Below are 27,183 nucleotides of genomic sequence, written 5' to 3'. Positions count from 1 at the left end.
GCTGTCTGCCGAGCAGTTGGAGTTTGTCCCAGTGGATGAGAGGATCGCCTCAATGCGAATTAAAATCACAGGGATGAAAACTCTGACTGTTGTGTGTGCTTATGCACCAAAGGGGAGGCTTCAATGTAATGTCGGCAATGACTGGGAGACCTGGGGCCATATTACAGAAACTTCTTAAGTCTGAAATCTTATCTTATCTGCTTAGTCACCATGACAACTTCAGTTAGGACTGAATTTAGGACAGAATTTATTACAGAACAACAGTTCTTAAGTTCATAATCATATCCTAACTCCAGATAAAAAAAAACAGTATTACAGAAACATTCTAACTATTTCCTAAATTCTGTCCTAACTTTAAGACAACCCCAGACTTGTCTTAACTTTTGTTTTAACCGTCTGTTTCTATTGTTTTATGCAGTGACAGGCATAAAGTTCACTATAACTAGCATAATGACATAACATTTATCCACACTGCAAATGGTGGTTTGACTTGTGAGGGTTTTCTAAAAGCGTTTTAAAAGCCTAGATGCTGCAGACACGATCTCCACCATCCCCTCTTATTACCTTTGTGTGTTATGTTGATGAAAACTTGTCAGATAAAATATTACAGTGATGGTGGTGAATAATGAGGAGAGTTTATTAGGAGGAATAGAGTTAGCATGCTCAGCTAAAGTGTTTGGGAAATTAAACTGAAAGTGGAGAGCGGTGACAGCACGAAGAGCTGTCACAACATTATAAACTTCAAGTTTATAGCCCTTCAGTTTTGTTTGACCTTTTTAAATCAGTAACAGTAGCTAATGTTTGTTAGCTGTCTGGCTAACTAGCTTGATTACTTTGATTACGTGTTTATGTTTCAGCTGTACTGTGCAAGTTAAGATTTCTCAACTTGAGATAAGATGCTGTAAGATAAGATTGGTTTCCTAAATCAAGATAAGATTTGCTTCTGTAATACGAATTTGTGAAAAATCTTATCTTGACCTTGCAGATCTTAAGTTAAGATAAAAAGAGAGGAAATTTCTGCAATACGTCCCCTGGAGAGGGGTGATTGGGAAGGATGGCCTGCCCGATCTAAACTTGAAAGGTGAATGGTTATTGGACTTCTGTGCTAGGCATGGATTGTTGTTGTCATTTCATCTGACTTGGGACCATGTGGAGAGGGAGGCCGTCAAGCTGAAGAAAGAGGCCTTTAGGGACTGGATGGCCCGGAGGACTTCCAACTCAGCAGATAGGTACGGACAGGCAAAAAAGGTGGCAGCAGCAACATTGGCGCAAGCAAAATCCAGGGCGTGGGAGGAGTTCAGCGAGTCAAGGCCAGAGGCTTCTAGCGTGTCATAATTTCCTCCATTTCCGTCCCAGTCGTGGAACAATGGACCAGATTTTCACCCTCTCGCAGATTGTTGATGGGTCATGGGAGTTTGCCAACCCAGTCTACATGTGTTTCGTGGACTTGGAGAAGGCTTACGACCATATTCCCCAAAATATCTTGTGGAAGGTCCTTCAGGAGAGTGGGGTGCCGGGGCTACTACTCTGGGCCATTCAATCTCTTTATTCCTGGAATAAGAGCTGTGTTCGTGCACTCAGCATTAAGTCAAGCTCGTTCAGCGGTTTGCAGCTGAGTGTGAAGCGGTTGGTATGCGGATCAGCACCTCCAAGTCTGAGTCCATGGTACTAGCTCGGAAAAGGATGGCATGCCCACTCCAGGTAAGGGGAAAGGACCTGCCCCAGGTGGAAGAGCTTAAGTATCTATAGCTTTTGTTCACGAGTGATAGGAAAAGGGATTGTGAGAACGGCCGCAGGTTGGGACATGCGGCAGTAGTAATGCAGTCACTGTACCAGACTGTAGTGGTGAAGAGGGAGCTGAATCATAAGGCAATGCTCTCTGTTTACTGGTCGGTCTATATCCCGACCCTCTCCTATGGTCATGAGCTTTGGGTAATCACCTAAACATCTCCATGATGATAATGATCTCCAAGTTGGCTTGGGAGCAACTTGGGTTCCGCCAGAATAATTATTAATCATTAATAATGGTGGTCATAATTTCAATTATGAATGACAACAAAATAACAATAATAGGCTAATATGATAATAATAATGATAATAATAATAACAACAACAACAACAACAACAATAATAATAATAATAATAACTTATTTTTGCTTAGAAAATGAACAAAACATGCAATTTGACCAGGGACAACCAGACTTTTGCATATGACTGAACAGTGCATTATCAGTATCCCATGTCCATTAGGGTACATTGTACACTATCCATTGCAATATATTTTGAGATTGCAATAGCGCACAGGTGATTCTCCACTGTTGGCAGACAACACTACACATGACAGACTTCAATATTAGTGCAGTACGTAGTGAATAGGGACCAGTGTTGACATTGCATCTGTTACTGGTTTTTGTTATTATATTACCATAATTTGAATTAAAACAGGACAGTTGTTATTGATGGAGCTTCAGGTTCAGGCAGTTACAGAGGGTCATTCACTCCGCACACACTTATTACTGTCAGGGGTAATATTTTGTGGGTAATCCTTCATAGTATCTACTGAAATAACACTAACCCAGGTTAGACATGGTTTAAGTGTGTGGCCAGCGTATGATGTGATGATGTTCAGCCTGTAAAGGTGCATTTATTTTGACCTTCCTGGTAGTCTCTCTCCTGGACAAGAGAGCTTGGCATGCAGATGAAGTCTTTGCTTTGGAACAGAAGGGCGTCTGACATTTAGCAGGTTGCTATTCCTCACACAGCAGAATGAACTCCCACACTCAGAAAACACTCAGAAAATCAGAGCCTTCTCGAAAAACTCATAACAACCACCTGTCTCTGAGCCAAAACCGCCTTTGTCTCCAGTTCATGCTAAACATAGCGTACCTTTTTTATTGCTTGAAGAAAATTATAACTTATTACTTTGTCTTATTACTAAAGACTTGTAGGAAAAAACAGACCAGTGGCAACTGCAAGCTGAAAGTTGGGCATTAGAGTTTCCACATACACATGTACCTCAAGTGAGCTGCATAAAATCACTGTAGGCAAATACTTAAGTGGACATTAGTGGAAAATGAATGAAACAAATTGAGATTTATGTCTGAGTTTTTTGGCAGTTGCAAAATTTGTGGTGCTGTTAAACACTTTAGTATAAGCCCCTAACTAAGAGGAGCAGTTTTGTTCAACACCCTTATATACCCTTCAGTTAGGCCAATTAAATTTAAAATATTTATCTTAAAGGGTCCATGCCCTATGTTTTTCTCTTATTTAATTTTTTCCCTAAAGTCCAATATTTGTGGTGTTTTTTTGTGCCCAGAACAGTCATAATTAAGTCTTACATGACCGTTTCCAATCTCTTTACCCCTTAAAAATAAACAGGATATTTTTGTTACAGTGCCTTTAAGACTGATATTTGTAAATGATTTCTGTTCTATTCTGATTGGCTGCCCTATGATGTGTATCATTCAAAAAGGCAAGCTGGAACAGTCCTTATAACTTTCATGTGAATGGCTATATTAAACTGCTTTAGGCTGAGTGGGCGAATATGTGTAAATTGTTTTTTGTGACATCACAAAAACATTAATCTCAAAAAAGCTGTAAAAAGTCTTTACAGCTTGATTTCCATACACTGATGATACAGACTGGTGAGTGAACGGTGTTGCAATTGTTGATTATTGACAAGTATTTTTCTTCTTTTCATTTTTTTGCATGATACAACAAATTATTTTAACAGTGAGGATTTTTTTCATGGTGTAGGCCCTTTATGATAATTATTTGTAATGCTTTATGCAAGCAGCATTGATTCTGCCCCTCAGTGTTTAGAATACTCCACCAATGCTCATGTACATTTTGAAAGACAGCTAAGTATATACACCCCATTTGCATGCTGTTACAGTGAGGCTGTACAATATTGAAGTCATTTTCAGAGTGCAGTGTATAAAGTGGAGGAGACATTAGTAGAGACGTGAAAAATATGGGGCAGATGAAGAGGTGATGACACACACTGAGTCACTAAAATGCATTAAATGACTCATTGAATGAATATCAACCATATCATATAGCAAGATAAGAATCCATTTGAAAAAAAGCTGCTGTCGTTTGTTATACAAAACCCTGACTATTAATCAGACAGCTGTACTATAAAAAAAGGGTCCATTCACATTGAATATGATTCACATTTTTAAGCCCAACACTGCTGTTTATTTTATGATAATTCCATTGTCTTAGCAAGCGGTAACAAAGATAATAAGGATAATCTGACTGTCTTTTCTCAGTCTGGACAGCTGTGACTTTCATCTCTTCCCTCAATTAGATTTGCATTCATAATGATAATATTTGGGTTAAAAGGAATTACTGAAAAACCTATTTTTTTAAAACCGCTTCCTCTTATACTTATCAGTTGCTGTGCAGCTTGTGAGGGTGCACGGTTTAAACTGCATCTGTGGTAAATAAATAAATAAATAAATAAATAAATAAATAAATAAATAAATTTCTGGATTGTGAGTTTATTGTTATGTAACTGCCAGTAAGTCCATGCTGTATGGCGGAACATGCAGTGTACTGTACACTAGACGTAGGTTCCAAACTCCTGCATATTAAGCTTGCATTTATACTAGCAGCTTCTAGTTCTCTCATTCAAATTTCATTACTTCTCCCCAAAAGGGGTTTTGAGTTTTCCCTGTCAGGGTCATAGCAAGCGCACTGCAAGTGTTTTTTGCCCCAAACTAGTCTTGTTGATGATGTTTGTGATCATTTTGCTGCGCGGTTTTCATCCCAGTGCGGTATGATGACTGTGTCTGCAGTTCTAAATGTTCACTAGAGCTTAGACTGTGTATGCCAAAACAAACAACTGTTAATATAGTTTTAATGATTTAATTTTGCACAGAAAACAATAGTAGATAACTGAAATGCATAAAGGTCTTTATTGGAACTTGGCAGTGTCTATGGTGTACACTGGAGTCAGACGAGCTTTATTTGTGCAGCCATTTTCATAAGTGCCATTGGTATTGTTGGCAAGCCACTTCATAAGGAGTCCCACTGAACAAGCCAAGCCAAGAAAAAGTGAAAAGAAGTAATGATTGATTTAGGCTGCATCTCATTGATAACTGGGATTTAATGGACAGTAAGACCAAAATAGCATCATTAATCCTTAAGAAACAGTTTGGCAAAAAATCAAATGTAAACATAAACAATTTTTTGTGTAAACCTAAACAAATGTTTGCATATTAGTGGAGACTCTAGGATTTTAGGTGGGGCCAAAATAGGACCATGGTTTCAAATTCGAAAAAATCTTTAAATATATTTAGATATATTATTTACATTATGCACATATATTGTTTTACATTCAGCAGCAGACATGGTAAAATATCACAAGGTTAATAATTTCACAACTGCCCAATACAGACAGGCAAACTCATAAGCAGCAAAAAATGGTTCAGAAATCATCCCCTTGTACAGTGTTCAGAGGTTTGATCCTCCAGAGAAAATTTTAGTGATTTTAAATAAAAATTACACATCATGCTTCACTCTGAGAATAAAATACAGGGACACAACAAACTTGCTGTAGAATAGTGGTGCCCAGTCCTGGTCCTTGAGATCTACCACCCTGGAGAGTTCAGATCCAAGACATCCTTTGCTGATATTCAGATGCCTCTGAAGGCCTTTATTAACTGGACACACTCCCCACCGTCCCCTTTTATTACCTTGATGTGTTTATGTGGATGAAAACTCATCAGATAAAATATTACAGTGACGGTGGTGAATAATGAGGAGACAGAATTTGAACGTGTGTCTGTTTATTAGGAGGAATAACATTAGCGCGGTCGGCTAAAGCATTTGGAAAACTAAAACTGAAACTGGAGAGCGGCGATGCTCTGATAAACAGCTCAAAGCGCTGTCACAACATAACTTTCAGTTAATCGCACTTAAGTTTTGTTTGACCTTTTTTTAGTAACGGTAGCTAACTAGCGTTCTTGCTCACTAGCTTGATTATTTTCATTATGTGTTTACATTTCAGCTGTGTGCGTATGGTCGGTTGCTAGGTAACAGACATGACAGTTGATTGTCGACTTCGATCGATTGAGTTAAGATTTCCTAACTTGAGATAAGATGTAAGATAAGAGTCCTAAATCAAGATAAGAATTGCTTCTGTAATAGGAATTTGTGGAAAATCATATCTTAACCCGTCAGATCTTAAGTTAAGACAAAATAGATAAGAGGTTTCTGTAATAGGGCCCCAGATGTGTTAAATAAGGGCTGTAGCTACACACTGCAGGGTGGTAGCTCTCTGGGCTCTTCTGCTCTCCAGTACAAGTCATGACAAGTCCATACAGCTCTCCAATCCAAAGTCATGTCAAAAACTGTACTGCTTTCTAAGAAATGTGAATTATTTAATTTAAATGTGAATTATTGAATTATACTGCTTACTATACCATGGTCAAAAGGTAAGTGTTTACCTAAATTTGGCAGACATCTTCTTTTGAGATCCTGCTTTAACAGTTATTGTAAATAGAGGCCATTCTCAAAACTCTGCCTATCATTTGTGTTCTATCAGCTGAAAGGCCTATAATCGGCTTCATAATGCACAAGGTGCATTGACCCCAATGACCACCGCTTGCAATGTAATTTGCCCGTGATGGCTTAGCGTTCATAGTGGTTACAGTTATCCACAAAAACCAATGTGATCTACATCGGTTTTAGATAGAAATGATACCTGTTTGCCTTGTTTTCAGTCTGCAGTAGCCCTGTTGAAGTGAACACCGCATATTCATTACAATGAGCTGAAAACTTCTGGCCACTTTGGAGGTGCGTCACTCAAACACACACAGGTTGAGGTGCAAAGAGAGAAAGCCTAAGCTGAGTACTGGGCCAGTTTAGAGTTCCAAAGCAGTCTAACGTTGCTTTTTTAACATAAAAATAATCATCTATCGTAATAATGAGGTTTTTCATTCTGCCAACTGTTATATATCCCACTCAGAGTGTGTTTCAGTGTTAAATCTAGTATGTGACTGTGGGTGTGCCACACAGGGATGGGGGAGTAGCTAAGTAGGGCACTACTTTTTGTAGTTAACTACAATTTTTGTAGCTAATAGCTGTAGCTGCTACGGTTTTATGAACTGTAGCTAATAGCTGTAGCGCCTACAAATTTTTGTGTAGCTGTAGCGAAAATTTTTGCTGCAATTTCACTACAGGCTTCAGGCAATCTGCGCAAAATGAACCATAGAGTGCGGTCGTTCACTGGGCTGGTGGCGACTGTGCAGTCCTGACTGAGCCGCGGACAGTTCGAGCAAACAGTCACACACTGATTACCCCTTACTAGTAGACTTAGCTCAGGTGTCACAACCGAAATGTTAAGAAGAGCCATTTAGTCCTTTCAACAAAAATGAAACCACCTTGGGAGCCACAACATTTTATGTCCGTTTTAACATCATGGCTGTAAACATGTCTCGGTATGTGCTGATGTACTAGTTCAGGCTAAAAATTTAATAAATGAAAACGCAAACTTTCTTTGCTGTGCTTTAAGATTTAGCACAGCTGTAGCTGCTTTTCTCGCATCTCAGGAAACTTTTCCGCGAGTTTCTTGTAAAATGTCGAACATTGAGAGAACATTGGGCTGAAGTCACTTCTCTTTCACGAGCTTCTCATTCGAATTGTCCCGTTCCACCTTAAATGGTTCCTGAGGCGCCAGATTGTACTGCTGCGCCATTTAAGAAGGAACGGGAAAAATTCGAACGAGAAGCTGGAGAAAGAGAAGCGACTTCAGCTTCGCGACTTGCTGCAAATTAAACGTATGAGGAAACCAGCTAAGTGATTATAAATGCAAATAAGTCCATTCATCTCCAAATTATTGATGTTCGTCTTAAATCTCTCTCTTTGCCTTTTCGTTATCTGCAGTGCCGCGTGACCAGCAGTCTGTCCATCAGTGTTCAGGATTAAAGGTTGGTGAATTAGTAGTTATGCGTTAACTCCAGCGTTTAAGACCATTTATTGTGAAAACTGTGTTAGGACTGTGTGTTCTAACGCTTTTACAGCAAAGGTGGATTATGTTATTTTACCTAAAAATCTAGTTCTGCTGTGGAGCCGCAACAGCTCTGCAGCAGTGGAGAGATTATTCAGATGCACAGGCCTGATTCTCACCCCAAACAGAAACATGGTCACTGATGAGAACTTGAGGCTAAAGGCTTGCTGAAGTTTAACAGAGGACTCTGAAAGTCATGTCTGTACATCTTCCTGAAATGTTTAAATTGTAACAGTTTCATTTCAACAGTTGACAGCGCTTTGCACGAAATTGTTTGGTTTGTATTCAGTTATTGTTGTTGACTTTTGTTAGGAAAAACCTGGAATGATTGACTTTGCCTTTAGTCTAAATTTTTGTTGGATATCGCGCCTACTTTTTGGTGATTTTTTTATATTTGCAGCTTTTCAATTGTATGTTTCTTTCTGGCACATGACTAAATGTAGTGTCTTGTTCACATTATCAGTTGGGCCTGTTTGGTGTGTCAGGTGGAGATTCACAAACATTCTGACAATCGTGCTTTGAAAGTAGTGCACTACTTTTCAGAAAGTAGCTAAAAAGCAGCCACTACTTTTTCTGGAAAAGTAGCTAAATTGTAGCTAGCTACACATTTTGGGAAAGTAGCTACAAAGTAGCTAACTACTAATTTTTCAGTAGCTATCCCAACCCTGGTTACACAATCTGTTACGATATAAACAATCTGATTTGTCACTACAGAGCTCATTTGCATAAAGTTCATCCAGAACCAGAGCCCAGAACGAGAGAGCAGAGATAGGATGTGAGTCAGTGGTCTGATGTGTCAGATATGTCATCTCTCACCTCATTATAGCGCCGTATGACACGTTCTGTTTGATGAAAATTAAACATAAATAAAATAATCAAACAAAATAAATAATCAAATAAAAAGTCAAATCATTTTGCTGGACGTCATCGGTTACGTCACATATACACTGCTTTTTTAGCCCTGTCAAAATTACTTATTTCTTTAATCTCAAAGATACTATTTGTTACTGCAACAACTTTACTAACAAGCCTCTTGAGTATATTGTTTTTTTTTTCATTCTACATGCTAAATTCTTTATTCATAAACAGAAGTTTTCAAATTCTCAGCCAACACTGTCCCTCTTTTTAGTGGAATTTAAATCACTACTCCAATCCTTACATCTTGTAGAAACTAAGAAAAGAATTACTATGACCAGCTTTATGGAGAGAAACCTGATTAACTGGCTTTCCTGTTGTATGTGTGTATGTGTGTGTGTTTGTGTGTGTGTCCTTTAGACATATAGGTTTTTTATATGCAGGTTGTTACAAAATGTCATAATGGGGACAATAATGATCCCATTTATCAATACAAATGCACTTGCCCTTGGCTAGTCTAGACTTGTTGAACTAATTAGCTAAGCAAATTGTGTGCTGCAAAACTGACGCATTAGAATTCAGCATATAAGCTTTGTTAACAACTGGTGTATACCAATTTACCCAGTATGAACATAACATGTTCAAAGTTTTAAAATATTAAATAACGAACATAATGGACAACGCATCATATTGCAATGATTTGTGGGTAAGTTCTTCATATTGACCCCATCCCTTACCAATTCAAGGGGTCTAATACAGTAATGGACCATCCCTTAATATGGCATCAGGAAGCCTGTGAAAGGGGACTTCTGCACAAGTTGGCACTGATGCTAATATTTGGGTCAAAAGGAATTATTTTGTAACCTCAGACAGACTAATTTATGAGGTTTCTGAAACTGTGTGATGCCTGTCAATACATGTCAAACAGTGTCAGAAACAACACAAGCAAATCTGTTTTACATTATTTAACAACAAGACAGAGTTTGAGATAAATATGTGATGATGTAAACATGTAGTTTTTACAGTTTTAACATGGCAGCTATAAGCTTCCATTGCTACAGTAGCCTCGACCCTCCAGTGCTTCAGACACAACATGTCTTGCCTGATAAACTACATCTGGTAGGGGAAAAAATGTGGAAATGTAATTTTTCGGCAAGTTATTACTTTATAGATGCTGATTTCCATATTCAGACAGAGGGAGGTCAGCCACACCACACAAGCTCTAAAGCCTGTGGGAGTTAAATGCCTTTCTTCCCTTGTTTCCAACTCGTTTTCCCCTGTGAGCAACTCTGGGTTTTAGCCTGAGGGCCCCAGTGCTGATATTCTGGCCTGTGAGTGGCCTGAGGCCTCATACTCCAAACGCTGTCCACCACCACCACTGCTGTGGATGCTGGAAGAACATAGGGTGCTGAAGCTTGCCTTCCATCCACATCTACACAAGAAGCTTTTTTTCACAAAAGTGCAGAAGAAATGGCCTGCTTTTTTAGAGTTTACAGCCACCAAAACAGCACCTGATCTTGGAGCAGCCACTGTTTTACTGCATTATTCATCTCTGTACTTTCTGACATCACCACACACAGCCGCCTGTTTGGGACAAGGCTTTGTTTTCCCTCTCGCCTGACCTCGTCTCTCTGTCTCCCTCACTCTTACTTTCTGTCTTTCTTTTTTCTTTCTCTTTCTTTTTTTCTCTCTTTCTCTCCCTCTTTTTCATTATCTTTCTCACTCACTTTCTTTTTTTTCCTAATTCTCCCTCTCTTTCTTTTTTTCCCTTTTTTACACTCTCTCTAGTTCATTCATGGTCTCTTTTTTTCTCTCTTCCCTCCTTTCTCTTTCTCTCCCTTTCTCTGTCTGTCTCTCTGTCTGTCTCTCTCTCTCTCTCTCTCTCTCTCTCCCTCTCTCTTTCCCTCTCTCTCTTTCTCTCTATCTCTCTGTTTCTCTCACTCTCACTTTTTGTCTCTTTTTTTCTCTCCTTCTCTCCTTCTTTTTCATTTTCTTTCTCTCTTGCTTTCTTTATCTCTCCCTAATTCTTCCTCTCTCTCATTCTTTCCCTTTTTCACACTCTCTCTAGTTCATTCATGGTCCCTTTTTCTCTCTCCCCCCCCCTTTCTCTTTCTTTCCCTTTCTGAATCTGTCCCCCCCTCCCCCCCCTCTGTTTCTCTGTCTCTCTCCCTCATTCCCTGCTGTATTTTTTCTCCTTTTCTCACCAGATCTGTGTCACCGCGGTTTTGCTAAAATGAATCTGACAGCCCAAGAGACTTCTTCATGGCTCATCATGAAAACGCTGCTTTTTTGGCTGAGTGGAGGGTATCCCTTTGCTTTTCTTCTTCCTTTGGCCAAGTAGGGCTTCTTTTCTTAAAGGTGCTCAGAGATTGTCATGCTTAGTATGCAAGAAGCAGAATAAAGAAGTAAAAAAAAAAAAGTAGGTCTCGTCGTTTTTGTGTTCTGGCCACTCTTAATGTAGGCTAAATAAGTAGAGTTGACAAGTGATGCCCAATTATATTATTCAGAGCTTTTGAGTGCTTTGACTTCGAACTGGCTGAGCACAGTGCTTATTATTGTGAGTGAGTGAGGAAGCAAGTGAGTGAGTGGTTGCCAAAGAAACCTACTATAGGTGGTTTTTCCATTTCATTCATATTTCAGCAGACAGTGAAGAAATAAGCCGAATAAATATCTAATGGAAGTCAAGGACCAAGGAATACATTTTAGGTTACTGTGCTTAACCAACCTTTTTTTGCTCTCTCTCTCTCTCTCTCTCTCTCTCTCTCTCTCGCTCTCTCTCTCTCGCTCTCTCTCTCTGGCTCTCTCTCTCTCTCTCTCTGCTATGAAATCAATTAATCTTCACTTGCCAAGTTCAGCAAAATGTCCTATTTAAGAGGCTTGCTTTGAAATGCAACATAAAATGACAGTCTGCTTCAGAACCAAACAACCTCTACATTAACCATTGTGTCGAATTCAAGAAACCAAGCATATTTTTTACTTATCTAGAATTCCATATTGGCTAACTGTTATCTGTTTTTGTCTAAAATAAGAGTGTTTCTTTGCTGCAGTAACTGTTAAATTACCATCTTCGCCCTCAAGCACTCCATCTGTATGTAGATGCTTGTTTTTTTTCCCATGTACAGTCTAACACAACTATATTGTTATAATCTAATCTAATAATGCATTTTGCCCTATCTTGTTTTGCTTATTGAAGTGTTTATGTGAATGTGTGTACTGTAACGTTAGCTCCTTCACTGCTATGCATGGTGTAGCCTAAAGTAGGTGCTTATGCAGTTATGAAAGCAACATAATTAGCCTCTGACTACATAATTAGTATTTAAATTTCATGAAAGATTTAGTCATACCCTCCTGCAACTGCACAACAGCTGAGTGGGTAAAATTGAATGTTTTAATGTGCCCCACTTAAACTAGAGCGGCAGGAAAGCTTGCAGTGGCGCTAAATGCAGAATAGTGCTTTGCTGCCCCCTACAGGCCGTTCGCTACAATTGCGGGTTCAATGTATTAGATTTGAGACTCTAAGAATCAGAATCTAATTTATTCCCCACTAGGGTCTGGTATAAGTCTCCCTGTATTTATGCCAAACACAGCCGGGATAAACTAAAAAGGTCAGTTTCGGACTGAACTATATCACCTGCTCTCAGTCAATGAGCCAACAGCATAAGCCAGACTCCTTCAGTTACATTCAGCTAGCAATCTTTTCAAATAGCTTGTTTACCATGCACGGGTTGTATAATTTTCGCAGTTAAGTGGATTATATGGACTGGGATGAATTATATTTTGAAACTTTAACAATGTGTCTATACTACTTTAAGCACATTTGGGTTTCCATGATATGGGCTCATTAAAATGAACAAATGCTTCCTACTTCTCTCGTTACGATGGTTTTTGATTATGTTCAAAGTGTTGTTTTAACTATTGTAAACTGTTCTCCACCAACAGGTGCTTTTCCAGACATTTTTAAAACTGTTCTGGTGAAGCCTCTGCTAAAAAAAAAGAGTAGTGTGGATCTTTCCATACTAAATAATTTTAGACCAATTTCAATCCTTCCTTTTTCAAAGTAAAGTCTTAGAAAAAAGTTATTTTCAAACAATTATATGCATATTTTATATCAAAAAGTTATATGAGAAGTTTCAGTCAGTTTCTCATTCTAAACATAGTACTGAGGCAGCATTGGTTCGTGTTGTCAGTGACTTCTGGCTCAGCTTTTGATACCAGGGCCTTTGCTTTCTCTTTGCACATGTTACCTCTAGGTGATGTCATTAAGAAACATAATATCAATTTTCATAGCTATGCTGACAGCACACAATTATTCATTCACATTCCTTCTGATGATCAAGACTCTGTAGACAGACTAACCAGCTGTGTGTCAGATATTTCTCACTGGATGTCACAAATTGTCTACAACTGAATCACGAGAAAACTGACATACTGAGTATTGGTAGTAAAACTCAGAGAAAGCTGCTTTATAAGAAGATTGGTTGTTTAGCTTCATATACGAAATCTGAAGTACGAAACCTGAGTTTTATCTTAGACCCTGAGCTCTGTTTTATCCCACATGTAAGCACAGACACTAAAGTAGCTCTGTATTATTTGAGAAATATTGCTAAAGTTCGACCTTTTCTATCCCAGAGCGACACAGAGAAACTTGTTTATGCCGTTGTTAGTGTAATACTCTTCTTACTGGCTCTCTAAGAAATCAATACATCCTCTACAACTCGTACAAAATGAGGCAGCATGCATTTTAACAAAAACAAAAAAGAGATCATATCATCACTCAGGGTAGATTTTAAAGTTCTGCTGCTAGTTTTTGAGGCTCTAATTGACCTAATCACAGAATGTCTGTCTGTTTAGTCCAGCATGTGATCTTAGATCTGCAGATACTGGCCTTCTGCAAATATCCATCCATCCATCCATCCATCATCTAAACCGCTTATCCTTCCGGGTCGCGGTGGGGTGCTGGAGCCTATCCCAGCTGTCATCGGGCGGAAGGCAGGATACACCCTGGACAGGTCGCCAGCCCATCGCAGGGCAGACAAACAGACATATACATCCACACACACCTAGGGGCAATTTAGCATGTCCAATTGGCCTGACTACATGTTTTTGGACTGTGGGAGGAAACCGGAGTACCCGGAGGCAACCCACGCAGACACGGGGAGAACATGCAAACTCCACACAGAAACGGCCCTGGTCACCCGGCCGGGAATCGAACCCAGGCCCTTCTTGCTGTGAGGCGACAGCACTACCCACTGCGCCACCGTGCTGCCCCCTTCTGCAAATACTTTCTGTAAAATACAGAAAACATAGAGAGGCCTCTGTCAGTTATTATGCTTTTTAACCGTTGAATTTAATTCCACCGTTTATTAGACAGTCAAGCTTAGTGCACACTTTTAAGAAACATTTCACTGCTGTTGGAACTCTTAAATCTTATATCTCCAAAACATACTTTACTTTTAAGTCAATAGAACCAGACTTTTTCAGAGTAATTTTGAACCATTTGTTCTGGTCCATTCATCATGAAATGTACACACAATGTAAAGAACAACAGGCATTTTCAAATTATGCCAAAAACTGAAAAAAAAACCGACAAAAATGAAGATACAAGGTTTTGTTCCAACAGCAGGGATTTAAAAATGTATCTCTTAAACTTTGTGTTCAAAGCTTTGTGTTTCTTACATGATTTTGAATTAATGCTCATAATTTCCTCTATTACTGTTAAGCTTTATCATCTGTCTGTAAAGCACTCTGAGCTGCCACCGGCATGAAAAGTTCTATATATACACACACACACACATCTTCTAAGCTGCTTATCCTCCTGAGTTGTGGGGGTGCTGGAGCTTATGCCAGCAGTCATTGGGCGGAAGACGGGAAACACCCTGGACAAGTTGCCAGTCCAAGTGCAATGTAGCTAAAGATTATTATTAGTAGTAGTAGTAGTAGTAGTATTTTTATTGTTATTTTTATTATTAAAACAAGATTCTTTTACTGTAATGTGCAGGTATTGCCTTTTTGTCATTGAATGTGTAGCTTTATTATGAATTTCTCTTCATGATGAATGAGGTGCAAATAATTCTGGAATACTTTGTATACATTGTGGGCCTGTTCTGTTTCTGCCTGATATTAGCATGGTTTAGGCACATGATGAGTGTTAAGCAATCAGGCAGCATTTTTGTTCATTTTGTTTGTGTTTTGCTTGCAGCTTACAGAGCCTATTAAACGCTCTAAAAATCAACTCATACTGACTATTACATAACAACCGCTCACACAAACTGTTAAATTGCCCACTTTTCACTTATTTTTAATAAGTATTAAAATATTATTTTGGAATTTTCTAGCATGTGTCTGTGTGTGGGGGGGAGGGGATGTGTATGAATGTGTATGTCAAGATAAAAATAGAATGGTTAGTAATACACACCGCTGCTGCTATTTCCGATTTCCGTTTAGCACTGCAAATCCCAACTAAACACTGATCATCAGTGTGTAGGCAGTGCTGCATACCGTAAGTGGATACAGATTTAGTGCACATAAACACAGATGAAGGGATCAAAAGCCTGATGCGATGAATGTGGGGCTGCTGATTCAGATTTGCTTTCCTCCTGCTTCCATCTCTTCACTGGCAAAAGCTCTACTGTTCATTCACTGATAGAACTGATAGAGTGACAGCATGAACTTTTACCGCCTCCATTCACCAGTGTTTACTATTCAGAGAAAGAAATGTATCCACCTCCTCTTTCTCACTGAAAAGCGGAGTGAAGAGTGGGTCTGATGTACAGTTTCAGAGGCACCAGAATAGAAACACAGCAGTTTTTACAGTTACCCAACCTAGCATAGCAGCTCGCATTTTCTTTTGTTACTGGTTAAATGGTAGAAATGCAATAGCCTTAAAAACACATCTTTCAGAAGATCTGTCTGATTCCTCTAATCTTGTCAACAAAAGGTGCAAATATTCACTTCTATACCATAACATGAAAGCACTTCATTAAGTGAAAAAAAAACATGACATTTAAGTCCACAGTCAAGACCTTCATCAGATCTGGGTTGAACCACTTTTTTTTTCTTTGTCTTGATTCTTGTAATTTGCTTCTATGTTAGATAAGACTGTTACAAAAGCAAATCAATTCAAACGTGTCACCTTTTTATGTACATGTGTCACGCTTACACATAGATTTAGCAAACTGTTTCATAGTAGTTGGCAGAATACATCTATCTATCTATCTATCTATCTATCTATCTATCTATCTAAGAAAGATATCATATTTGTGAAAATTAAAACAACTGCTCAAGAATCTTCTGTTGCACAGATTCCATTTATCAGTACCACTAAGGCACCAATTTTAGCTAATTTCAGCTAATTTAATTATCCTTGAATCTTTTACATGATTCAGGTGAGTAGTATATTAATCGTTCAAATCATTCAAATTTTACTGTAAGGCAATGAGTTTGTATCAGTTAATGACGTGTTTGGACTGGAGTGACTGGGCTGCCTAACAGGCCAATCAAATTTCTGCTGCGGCGCCACCCCTGGTAAGAAAATGGTCTGGTGGTCCCATATTGCTGTAGTGGAATCCAGTGCAGTAGGGGGCGCTGATGGTGTATAACCGCATGCTTCTTCGAGCCGTTGTGTCACGTGATATCAGGCGTCTTTCTTTTTTAAAACCTTTTCAAGGCGATATTGTGTTGAGTCTGTAAGCAAGGGGTTGCTCAGAGTCAGAGGGTAATATCTTTGTTAGTTAGTTAAACTCGACTCTATAAAAGACTATGCGGACGTGAGCCAAAACTGACTCTTATCTAATTTTCCGGAGCATTCAGGCTTTGTTGACTGCCGGCAGCCTGAGAGAGATGGCGGGACCTCTGCTAGAGTATGAAACTGAAATGTTTCTGAGCCTCTTCAGCACTGATGGTTTACTCGTGTCTGCTGAAGGACTCGGTATTGACCGTATATTATTGCAGTTTATGAAGGTTTACTCCGAGGAAGGAAGTCTAGTGCTGTTGCTGAACACAACCACCCCTGAGCAGGTAATATAGGTTAACAATGCTGCTTTGCAGCTAACAATAAAGAAACCTGTACGTTGTGACAGCTAATCACAACGTAGAGTTTAACCTACGTATTTCTTGAAGTAGTGTAGCTAATACAGCTACAACAAAATCTTTTCAGTAGACTATGCGCAATAAGATTTAGCCACCTTAATGTGAGGCGGGTGTTGATAAACTTTGGTTAGAAAAATATTCAGATAACCACACCTTTCAGAGGAAAAGAAAACGGGGTCTGTCCCATCTTGCAAAGCTCCCGTAGAGGACATGTGCTGATTGGCCTGTTGATAAATTTGTATAGTTACATATTGGATGGACATCTTTATACTGTTTTGCTAAAAGCAGACATATGATGTGGTCTATATATAAAAATAACTATAGATGAACTTAGCAAACGAAAGAGAAAATGGCACAACTGGACATTGATTAAATGTCCTACAATAATTACCGCATCAATAGCAGGTGCTTCTTGTAGTTCAGTGTTCTTTTGTAGGAGTATGTTTGAGTGCAAGTTAACTAATGGTGGTAAGTCCTGCAGGAATACTTCACAGAGCAGTTGAGAGCTGAGGGGGTGAGTCATCTTCCCCAGTCTGTGAACAGTGATGTACAGAGCAGCGAGCGCTACCATTTTTACACACAAGGAGGAGTACTGTTTGTGACCAGCCGCATCTTGGTGGTTGACTTCCTCACCGACAGGATTCCTGCTCACCTCATTTCAGGTAATATGCATACTAAGGTTGCACCGAGATGTATTTTATTGCATTTTTAAAATAGGTTCACACTATAATCCATTTTTAAAATGCAGCAAGCAGATTAAGCCTTGAACAATTTTACATGTCTATCACATAGCTTCAGATCCATCCCATTGTTTTCCACTATGCTCTGTTTCAATGAGATTGAAAAAACGTAAAATCCCGCCATTGTTGACTATACATGCACCAGTACGTGGCTTAGCACAAATTATATCACTTACAATTATTGACTGTAGTGCCAGTACCAGACTGATAGTAATAATTACATAATTACATGTCTGATTTAACAGGGAAAATATATCAGTGCCGTTGTATTGTGCACCCTTGCTATATACAGTTATTTTACTCTGCAGTGTTCATTGCTTATTTAATGGTATGACAGTTGGTGTTGTAGGAAGAAATGGCTGACATGGACTCTACTGTTACTCTTGCAGGGATCCTGGTCTACCGTGCCCATAAGATCATTGAGTCCTGTCAGGAAGCCTTTATTCTGAGACTATACCGACAAAAGAACAAGACTGGGTTCATCAAAGCCTTCACAGATAAAGCCACAGCTTTCTCCACTGGCTTCTGCCAAGTTGAGCGAGTTATGAGAAACCTTTTTGTGAAGAAGCTCTTTCTCTGGCCTAGGTATAAGTAGATAATGATGCTGTGGTATGAAGGTGGCAGCTTGACTGATTTAGGAATGTTATTTCAATAAAATTCTGGGACTATTTCCAAATGTAAAAATAAAAGCATGCTTGTGTATTGTTTTTATTATCTGTGTCCTACTACTGTGTAAGTTGTTTCTCCTGTTTGAAAACATATTTCTGAATCATGCCAAAATAATCAGATTTGTGGTGAATTTTGAGATTTCATGAGGCACTAAACAATTTCCCAATGTACTTGTAGGATGAGAGAATTACAACCCTAATCTATCTACAGTAGGCATTTTGAAAAATTGTTCCGTTGTTTCAGTAGTATGTTTCTTTGTGTGTGTTGGTCTCACTCAGGTTTCAAGCGTCTGTGAACACTGTTCTGGATCGACACAAGCCTGATGTGGTGGAGCTGCACGTGCCTTTGACTTCCGCCATGAGGGCCATCCAGAGCTCCATTCTGGACATCATGAACGCCTGCCTAAAGGAGCTCAAGCGATACAATCCAACTCTAGAGGCTGAGGACCTGTCTTTGGAGAATACACTTGGCAATGCCTTTGAGAAAGTGAGAACATTAGCTATAGTCACTATGCTCATGTATTAAAGGTCTAAAACTCTGACCTCTGAATGATTCTATTTATTTCTTATTATTTATGATTTATCACCATAACATCTCAAATTTCACCATAACTTGATTATTTTTGTTTGATTCAGAATTATTTTTGAAACTACACTGAAGATGCAAATGTGCCTGGAGGAAACATTTAAACAGTAGGGGAATATAGTTAACAGTACACAAAACAAAAACAACATACCAAGATTTGTGGGACAATTTTTATGTCTGGAAAATAGTCAGATTTTTATATTACTTTTATATTTGAGTGCATGCTTCAATGATTTATTATTAATTATTATTATTATTATAATTATTATCAATATTATCAATTATAACATTCCAAAAGTCAGTACAGTTGAATCCCTACCTTCTGATTGCTGCAGTTTTTGACTCCAGAGTGCTTTTCTTTATTTCAGGAGTAGCAGTGTCTTTTCTGTATGATGTAGGAAAAGCTTTAATGTACCTGTATAATGCACCTGTCTTAAGACTGTCTACATTAGTTCATTACCAAAATAAGCACATGTTTATGGGATGTTGTGTTTTCTGTGCTGTTTGCTTAGACCGTTCGGCATTACCTAGATCCCTTGTGGCATCAGCTGGGGGCCAAGACCAAATCTCTGGTGCAGGATCTGAAGATTTTACGCACTCTGCTGCTCTACCTCACCCAGTACGACTGTGTCACTTTCCTCAACCTGCTGGAGTCTCTGCGCTCCAGCCAGAAAAACTTTGGCAGTAACTCAGGTACGGGTGACAGAGTTGTTTTAATGAAACAGAGTGTTCAGTCATTTATCAAAGGAGTGCAAGTAAAAAAAGGTCCTGATCCTCTTTATGTGCTCTCTTCTCTATCTCTGTAGGATGGCTGTTTCTGGACTCGAGCACATCTATGTTTGTGAATGCCCGTAGCCGTGTTTATCAAATTCATGAGGGAAAAAAGAAGCTTAAAGTTGGTGAAATGGACCAAAAGCCATGTGCCTCTGGTATGCTGTTTCAACTACTGTTGCAGTAGATGGGCTGGGCAAAGTTTCTGATAGGCCTTTTTCAATTTCATGATGTTATCATTTATATTCAAAAAAAGGAGGTGCTTATTAGAAAATTCAATAGTCTGTAGTGAAACCAGATTTACAGTTTGGTGACAGCGCTGTTGAGTATTGATCCAAAAAAGTGAGTTTCCTTTGCACTGAATCTCGTGATGCATTTGTGCGGTTCTTGCCAACTCAATTCTCATGTTTGTAATAGTCATTTGAATCTAAAGGCATTATTCCACTAGGGAGTGCAGTATGGTACTAATCTGAGCACAGAACTATCTGTACCCTGCTTGAGTACCTGTGTCCATTTACCTTCACACAACAGTGTGAAAGTATAGACAGGGTTTTCTAGAGGTTGTATGGTGATCACATGATTACCTATGTGACGCTAGAGTTTACAGTGAACACAAACAACAGCAGCGAAAATAACAATTCGGGGGCCGAAATCTCAAAATGCTTAAGATGACATAGTAGGACCATCATATCAGTTCAGTTTAGTTCGGAGTACTTTATTAATCCCAAAAAGGGCAGTTCGTTTGCAGCTTTCCCCGTCCATAAGCACAGCTATACATTTTATTTTTATATTTATATGAGTGAGTGAGTGAGTGAGTGACTGAGTGAGTGTACACATGTATGTATATACATACACACACTCATACATATATACATACATATACATTCATACATGCACAGATTGAGTGATAATCCCTTTTGCTTTCTGAGCCATTTATTTCTCCCGCAGGGAGCCCAGGTCTCTCTGTTGGACTCCAATTATCTTTGAACAGATTTTTACAATACCATTCAGGCTATTCTTGTCCCTCACCGACAGCCCATTAAACCAACAAAAAAATGAAAAAGTTAAAACACTTTCAATAAATAACTGATAAAAATTGCCCAACACTGTATTACAAACATGAAAAGAATTCAGCTTATGTAATCATTATCAGTAAGTGAGTTCTTTGTTGACCCTTCTTAATAACCAGCTCTGTGTTTGCATCAAATTTAAGTTGAGAGTCAAATACTGTTCCTAAGTACTTATGTGTCCACAATTTGTACCGTTTTTCCATGTATGTTACTAGCTTTTGGTTCCTTTTTATTTTGCCTGAAATCTATAATTAATTCCTTAGTTTTTGACACATTAAGATCAAGAAAGTTCTCATCACACCATGTAACAAAAGCAGGTAGGGCACAACCGTAATCTGACTCTGAACCCTGAAGAAGAGACAATAATACAGTATTATCAGAAAATTTTACAAGACAGCTGACCTCTCTAGAAGTCCTGCAGTCTGTGTACATAATAAAAAGCAAAGGAGACAGGACACAACACTGAGGTGCATCCGTATTTGAGACCGTGGTGCTGGACATATGACCATTCACCCAGACTTGCTGAATTCTCTTGGTCATAAAATCTAAAAGCAACACCAACAGCTGATCAGGTAATTTAAAATAAGAAGCTAGTCACTCAATCAGAATATGAGGCTGCATCTTATTAAAAGCTGAAGAAAAATCAGCAAATAGGAGTCTCACATGAGATTTGGGTCTCTCATGGTGCTTATACACCCTATCAAGGATAAAAAGTTTTGCATCCTCTACACCCTTGCCAGTTTGGTAGGCAAACTGCAAAGGATCTAATTTGCTACCAATAAGAGAGCCAATCATGTCTATTAAAATCTTTTTCAAAACTTTTCAGAACAAGGGATGTGAGTGAAACCGGTCTAAACTCACTTAATTCCTTGGCGTTTTTCAATTTTGGAAAAGGTATTATAGTAGATGTTTTCCAGATTGTAGGTATCTGAACACATTCAATACACAACTGGAAAAGTCTAGTAAAAACCTCGCTAAGCTGGTCAGCACAAAATGTTCCCACAAATACCATCAGGACCGGCAGCTTTGTTCATATTCACCCTCCTAAATAGACCCGTAACACATTTCTGAGTTATCACAATCTCATTCTGAGATACGAGAGATCCTCTAAGCTTAGAACATTCTCAGAAAACTCAGGCCTTTCAAAATGAGAAAAAAATGTATTGAAGGCATTTGGTAATTCAGTTTGGTAAATCATCCAATCCATTCATCCTAATAAATTGTTGTGACTTGTTTACTCCTTGATTGATAGAGGTCATTGTTCTAATACCTTGCCAGGTTTCTCTAAAATTACCCCTGCTATACTGCATTTCCATCTTTTCTCTATATTTAATTATATTTAAATAATTCTTATTTCATTTCGCACTTCACTGGAGATAAACTTCTTCTCCAGCAGATTTGCAATAAAAAAGATCCTTTTCTTTTTATTGAGTATTGTTTTAAGCTCTTTTGTTACCCAAGTTTTATTATTTGGATAAATAAAAACATTTTTAGTTGGAATAGTGGTGTCAACACAAAATGTAATGTAACATGAGACCATGTCAGTTAATTCAGAAATTTGATCACAAACATCATAGGAACACTGCCGTTCTGTACAATCAAAACATGCTTGAAGAGAGGAAATACTGTCTTCTGACCAAATCTTTACTGTTCTCTCTTTACACTCAAGGCGTCTCAAGGCATCAGATACACACTATTGTGATAGGACAAGGCATCAACAAAGACTTATAAGCACCAACCAGAGAACCATAACAAAGATCGAACATGAAGTTATTTCGTGTGGTGGTACAACTTACATACTGTTCATGCGTCCTAAGAGTTTTGTTTAGTTTACAGTGGTTAAAATCACCAAGAATAAACTTGGGAGCATCCGGACAAATTGAGTCCAACCTGTGCATTACATTGGCAATCTGCTGGGCAGCTACAGATGCATTAGCTCGCGGGTGTATATACACAAGTGTGAAAAATACCTGTTGAAATTCGCGAGGCAAATAATGACGAAGTGAAATTGTCAGCAGTTCAATATCTGACATACATATCCTCTCCCGAACCACGACTGTGTTACAGTACCTCTGGTTAACGTAAAAGCACACATCTACTGCACGGTGCTTGTTGGGCGACTGGTCCAGTCGAAATTGGCTATCTATCTATAGGCTAAATATCTCCCCAGCCTTGGTTATAACTTGTTGCTTCAGCAATTCTCAAAACATTTTAGGTGCCATTCGTCACGTTACTGGTCATATTTGTGCCTGTGATTGTAGTAAAATTTACAACCACCTCTAGTAGTCCTAGCATGATAAAATACCCACTTACTGCACTGAAAAGCCATTAAAAACCAGTAAAGGATGATACTTAAATTTAGCCTACAATAAGACTGATTTTGCTTTTGCAGTAAAAAGAACAGGATTGTACTGTACTGCACTTCCCGGTTGGAATGCACAATATGTCTGACTCATTCATGCTGTTTTTGCACCATTTAAATATGCATGTGCTATCAAGCAACTTCCAAGCATATTGTTGATCACCATCTCAAAGTAAAAAGTAAAATTCATAGTCAGGACTATTGACATCGTAATGGTATTGTCAACTTGCTCAAGCCTAAGATGTAGGCCTTCCACTGGTACGAAAGGATGTCAGATATAAAATGTCTCCTTGTGTGTGTGAAGTGCCTTTGAAAAGAGAGCTTGTGCTGGAGAAAAATCCAAAGTGGGAGGCTTTGACCGAGGTTCTACAAGAAATTGAGAAGGAAAATAGCAGCTCTGAGCATGAACCAGGTAAGGTTGTTACACATGGAGCAATAGATCAATTCACTATTTCAGTTGTTTATGCTTGTGTGGCTTTGAGACATGTGCGTGTGTGTGTTTGTTTTCCAGGCCATGTCCTGATATGTGCTAGCGATGACAGGACATGTGCTCAGCTGAAGGAGTATATCCAGAGAGGAGCAGACTCTCTACTTAACCGCCTTTATTCACGCACTTTTGGAAAAGATGAGCCTGCAGCAGCACATGATAAATCTAAACAAGGTAACAGCTGGCCCAAAAAAGGCATAGGAAAATCTTCCAAAGGCAAGAAATCTAAAGCCAAAAACACCAAATCCAGCACAAAGAAAGAGAATATTTCACTGACCCTCACACAAATGGTGGGGCAGGAGAAAGAAGTTGAAATGGCACAGATGGGAAGCAGTGGAGATGAGGAAGAACATGAGGAAGTGGAAGAAGGACAAAAAGAGCAGGAAGAAGAAATTCTTCTAAATCTTTCTTCAGATTCCTACTATGGTATTTTCAAAGAACCCTTGACTGTCATTCATCCGTTGAAAGGATGCTCTGATCCATACAGTCTAACGCGGGTATTACAGGAAGTGGAGCCCATGTTTGTTGTGTTATATGATGCTGAGCTCAGCTTTGTGCGCCAGCTGGAGGTTTACAAAGCCAGCAGGCCAGGAAAACCTCTAAGGTACTAAATTCTTCGCTTTTTTGAACAGACAGAATACACCAGAAAAAGTTAATACTGCAAATCTGTACAATTCAGTTCATTGTTTTCAAAAATTGAAATCCTTTGCTTGTTACTAGGGTGGCACGGTGGCGCTGTGGGTAGCGCTGTTGCCTCACAGCAAGAAGGGCCTGGGTTTGATTCCCGGCCGGACGGCCAGGGTCCTTTCTGTGTGGAGTTTGCATGTTCTCCCCGTGTCTGTGTGGGTTTCCTCTGGGCACTCCGGTTTCCTCCCACAGTCCAAAGACATGCAGTCAGGCTAATTGGACACGCTAAATTGCCCCTAGGTGTGAATATGTGAGTGAATGTCTCTCTGCCCTGCGATGGACTGGCGACCTGTCCAGGGTGTGTCCTGCCTTCTGCCCAGTGACCGCTGGGATAGGCTCCAGCACCCCCGTGACCCAAAGTGTGTGTTTGTGTGTGTGTGTGTACATGTTACTATGTACTTTATACAGTTACAGTTGTTGTTGTTGTTGTTGTTGTTGTTCACAGGCTCACTGTGTTTGGTCTAAATCTGTCTTTTTATGATGCATACAGTTGCCTCATTTATTTTAATTCCTCTGTTTGATTTATACACTGTCCCTCATAGGGTGTATTTTCTCATTTATGGCGGCTCAACAGAGGAGCAGAGATATCTCACGGCTCTGTGTAAAGAAAAACAAGCATTTGAACATCTGATAAGGTCTGCATAATTTTCTCTTCAATTTCAACTAAATTTAAGAAAATTATTAACTGTTGTTGATTTGTGTTTAATGTCATTGTAGCTGAATATCATCACTGATTTCTCCTCTTTAAGTTATTTTCTTTGATGTATTTTGAATTTAGAGAAAAAGCCAGCATGGTTGTTCCAGAGGAGAGAGAAGGCCGAGAGGACACAAACTTGGACCTGGTCCGCAACTCAGAACCTGCTCATGCTACTACCAATACACGGAAAGCAGGTAATGTGCTTTTGGCTGATCTTATACATTTGGTTCAAAGGGAACAATTTCATTTTAGATTGAAATACCATTGGTTGGATATTTTTTTTTTAGTATCTGTAAATGCATTTGGTAAAGTGTGGAATTAAATGTCATTTATGTTTGTGTTAATTTTTTTTTTTCCTTTCTCAGGTGGACAAGAGGTGGTTAGGGAGCCATCTCGGGTTATTGTGGACATGAGGGAGTTCCGAAGTGAGCTCCCTTCTCTTCTGCATCGGCGTGGGCTGGACATTGAGCCGGTCACGCTTGAGGTGGGCGATTACATATTGACCTCCGATATCTGTGTGGAACGGAAGAGTGTGAGTGATCTGATTGGGTCGCTGCAGAGTGGCCGACTGTACACGCAGTGCCTCTCCATGAGCCGCTTCTACCGCCAGCCCGTGCTGCTTATTGAGTTTGACCCAGCCAAGCCTTTCTCTCTGGTGGCTCGCAGTGACCTACGCCAGGAAATGTCTGCCAATGACATCACCTCTAAACTGACCCTCCTCACCCTGCATTTCCCCCGCCTCAGACTGCTATGGTGCCCCTCCCCACATGCCACTGCCGAACTCTTCCAGGAGCTGAAGCGCGGCCGGCCGGAGCCAGATGCCGCTGCTGCCCAGGCAATCACAGCAGAGTCAGATGTGGTGGAGGAATCAGCTGACCTTTACAACCCCGGACCCTATGATTTCCTCATCCGCATGCCTGGAGTGAACGTCAAGAACTTCAGGGGGCTCGTGAAACATGCAGCCAACCTGGCTGAGCTGCTCACTCTGAGCCAGGAGAAACTAAGTGACATCCTGGGCAGCACCAGTAATGCCAGGAAGCTCTATGAATTCTTACACAACACCATGAACGGAGCTTCTGTTCAGAAGAACAAACATACTTCAAAGTGATAGACAAGCATAGTGATCTAATCTGAAATTTGAGTAATGTTTTTGAATTTTAACTGTGCCTTAAGCTATATTTGAGTGGCGGGTGTTTTTGTATAAATGTGTCATGTATTAGTGTACTGTCCATGAATTTTGTCTTTGAACATCTTTGTATTTAAGGATTTTGTAATGAAAATATTTGGGGGAAAATGAATGGAGAAGAAATAAAGAATTTTGAATTGCGTCATCAGCTTAGAGCGTGCAAGCTTTGGACATATTAGTGATTTTTATTTACTCTATTGAGATGTGGATGTAGATCTGTCTCCGTTTAATGACTGTAGACGATTGGGTTTTCACTGTAAGCAAATATTTGATGATGATGATGATGATAATGATAATAGTATTGGCATCCTAAATTTATAATAATCTTACATATTTATACCATTTGTATGTGTACATATTTGTACTTGGTTCTGGTGTACACTCAAGGATCATTGCACAGAAAACATTTTAATTTTCACGGTAATTTCTCTCTCACACAGACATCTATCTATCTATCTATCTATCTATCTATCTATATATATATATATATATATATATATGTATATATATATATATATATATATATATATATATATATATATATATATATGAGAGATATAGATAGATAGATAATGTGTGTGGTATGTATGTGTGTGTGTATATATATATATATATATATATACACACACACACACACACATTTTGTATTTTAACAACGAGCAGAGTTACAGCACAAGACAGTAGACTGTAAAAGAGAAGGAAAAAAAGAGGAAATAAAAGTAGAGATCAGCTGATTAACAGAGAAGTGTTTTAGGACATGCTTTATTTAGTCAGCTTTATTTTACAGAAAGTTTTTTTAAGAAAGTTTCTGATAAGAACATAAAGAAAGGCTAGGAGTTTATCAATAGCTGCAGAACTGTCTTATTTGCAGCTGTAAAACCAGCAAATGTTAAGTGTAAAAGTTAAATTATTATTTAGAAGGCACAGGAAAGACTTTGCATCATGTACTACCCCAGTTCAACCTGATAG

The 27,183-nt window shown here is 39.1% G+C and overlaps 1 protein-coding gene across 1 annotated transcript; it reads left to right on the top strand.

Annotated features, from left to right (window-relative positions):
* Positions 1 to 16,457: 16,457 nt before the first annotated feature.
* Positions 16,458 to 26,362, top strand: ercc4 (excision repair cross-complementation group 4). Its single transcript, XM_036573090.1, has 11 exons — positions 16,458 to 16,888; positions 17,442 to 17,622; positions 18,090 to 18,285; positions 18,648 to 18,855; positions 19,467 to 19,647; positions 19,761 to 19,883; positions 23,462 to 23,569; positions 23,669 to 24,248; positions 24,874 to 24,966; positions 25,110 to 25,222; positions 25,394 to 26,362. The coding sequence occupies exons 1-11, from the start codon at positions 16,712 to 16,714 to the stop codon at positions 26,134 to 26,136; spliced, it is 2,703 nt and encodes a 900-aa protein (XP_036428983.1). The 5' UTR covers positions 16,458 to 16,711; the 3' UTR covers positions 26,137 to 26,362.
* The last annotated feature ends 821 nt before the right edge of the window (positions 26,363 to 27,183 follow it).

The sequence above is a fragment of the Colossoma macropomum genome, unplaced genomic scaffold (genome assembly GCF_904425465.1).
Source record: "Colossoma macropomum unplaced genomic scaffold, Colossoma_macropomum, whole genome shotgun sequence".
Lineage (NCBI taxonomy): Eukaryota > Metazoa > Chordata > Actinopteri > Characiformes > Serrasalmidae > Colossoma > Colossoma macropomum.
This window is presented reverse-complemented; position numbering and strand designations above follow the sequence as displayed.

Bases quoted from the DNA above. Each gene is read 5' to 3' on its own strand.
- ercc4 (XM_036573090.1), top strand. From the start codon at position 16,712: ATGGCGGGACCTCTGCTAGAGTATGAAACTGAAATGTTTCTGAGCCTC. The intron at 18,856-19,466 runs GTGAGAACATTA...CTGTTTGCTTAG, and splicing joins TTGGCAATGCCTTTGAGAAA to ACCGTTCGGCATTACCTAGA. The intron at 24,967-25,109 runs GTCTGCATAATT...TTTTGAATTTAG, and splicing joins GCATTTGAACATCTGATAAG to AGAAAAAGCCAGCATGGTTG.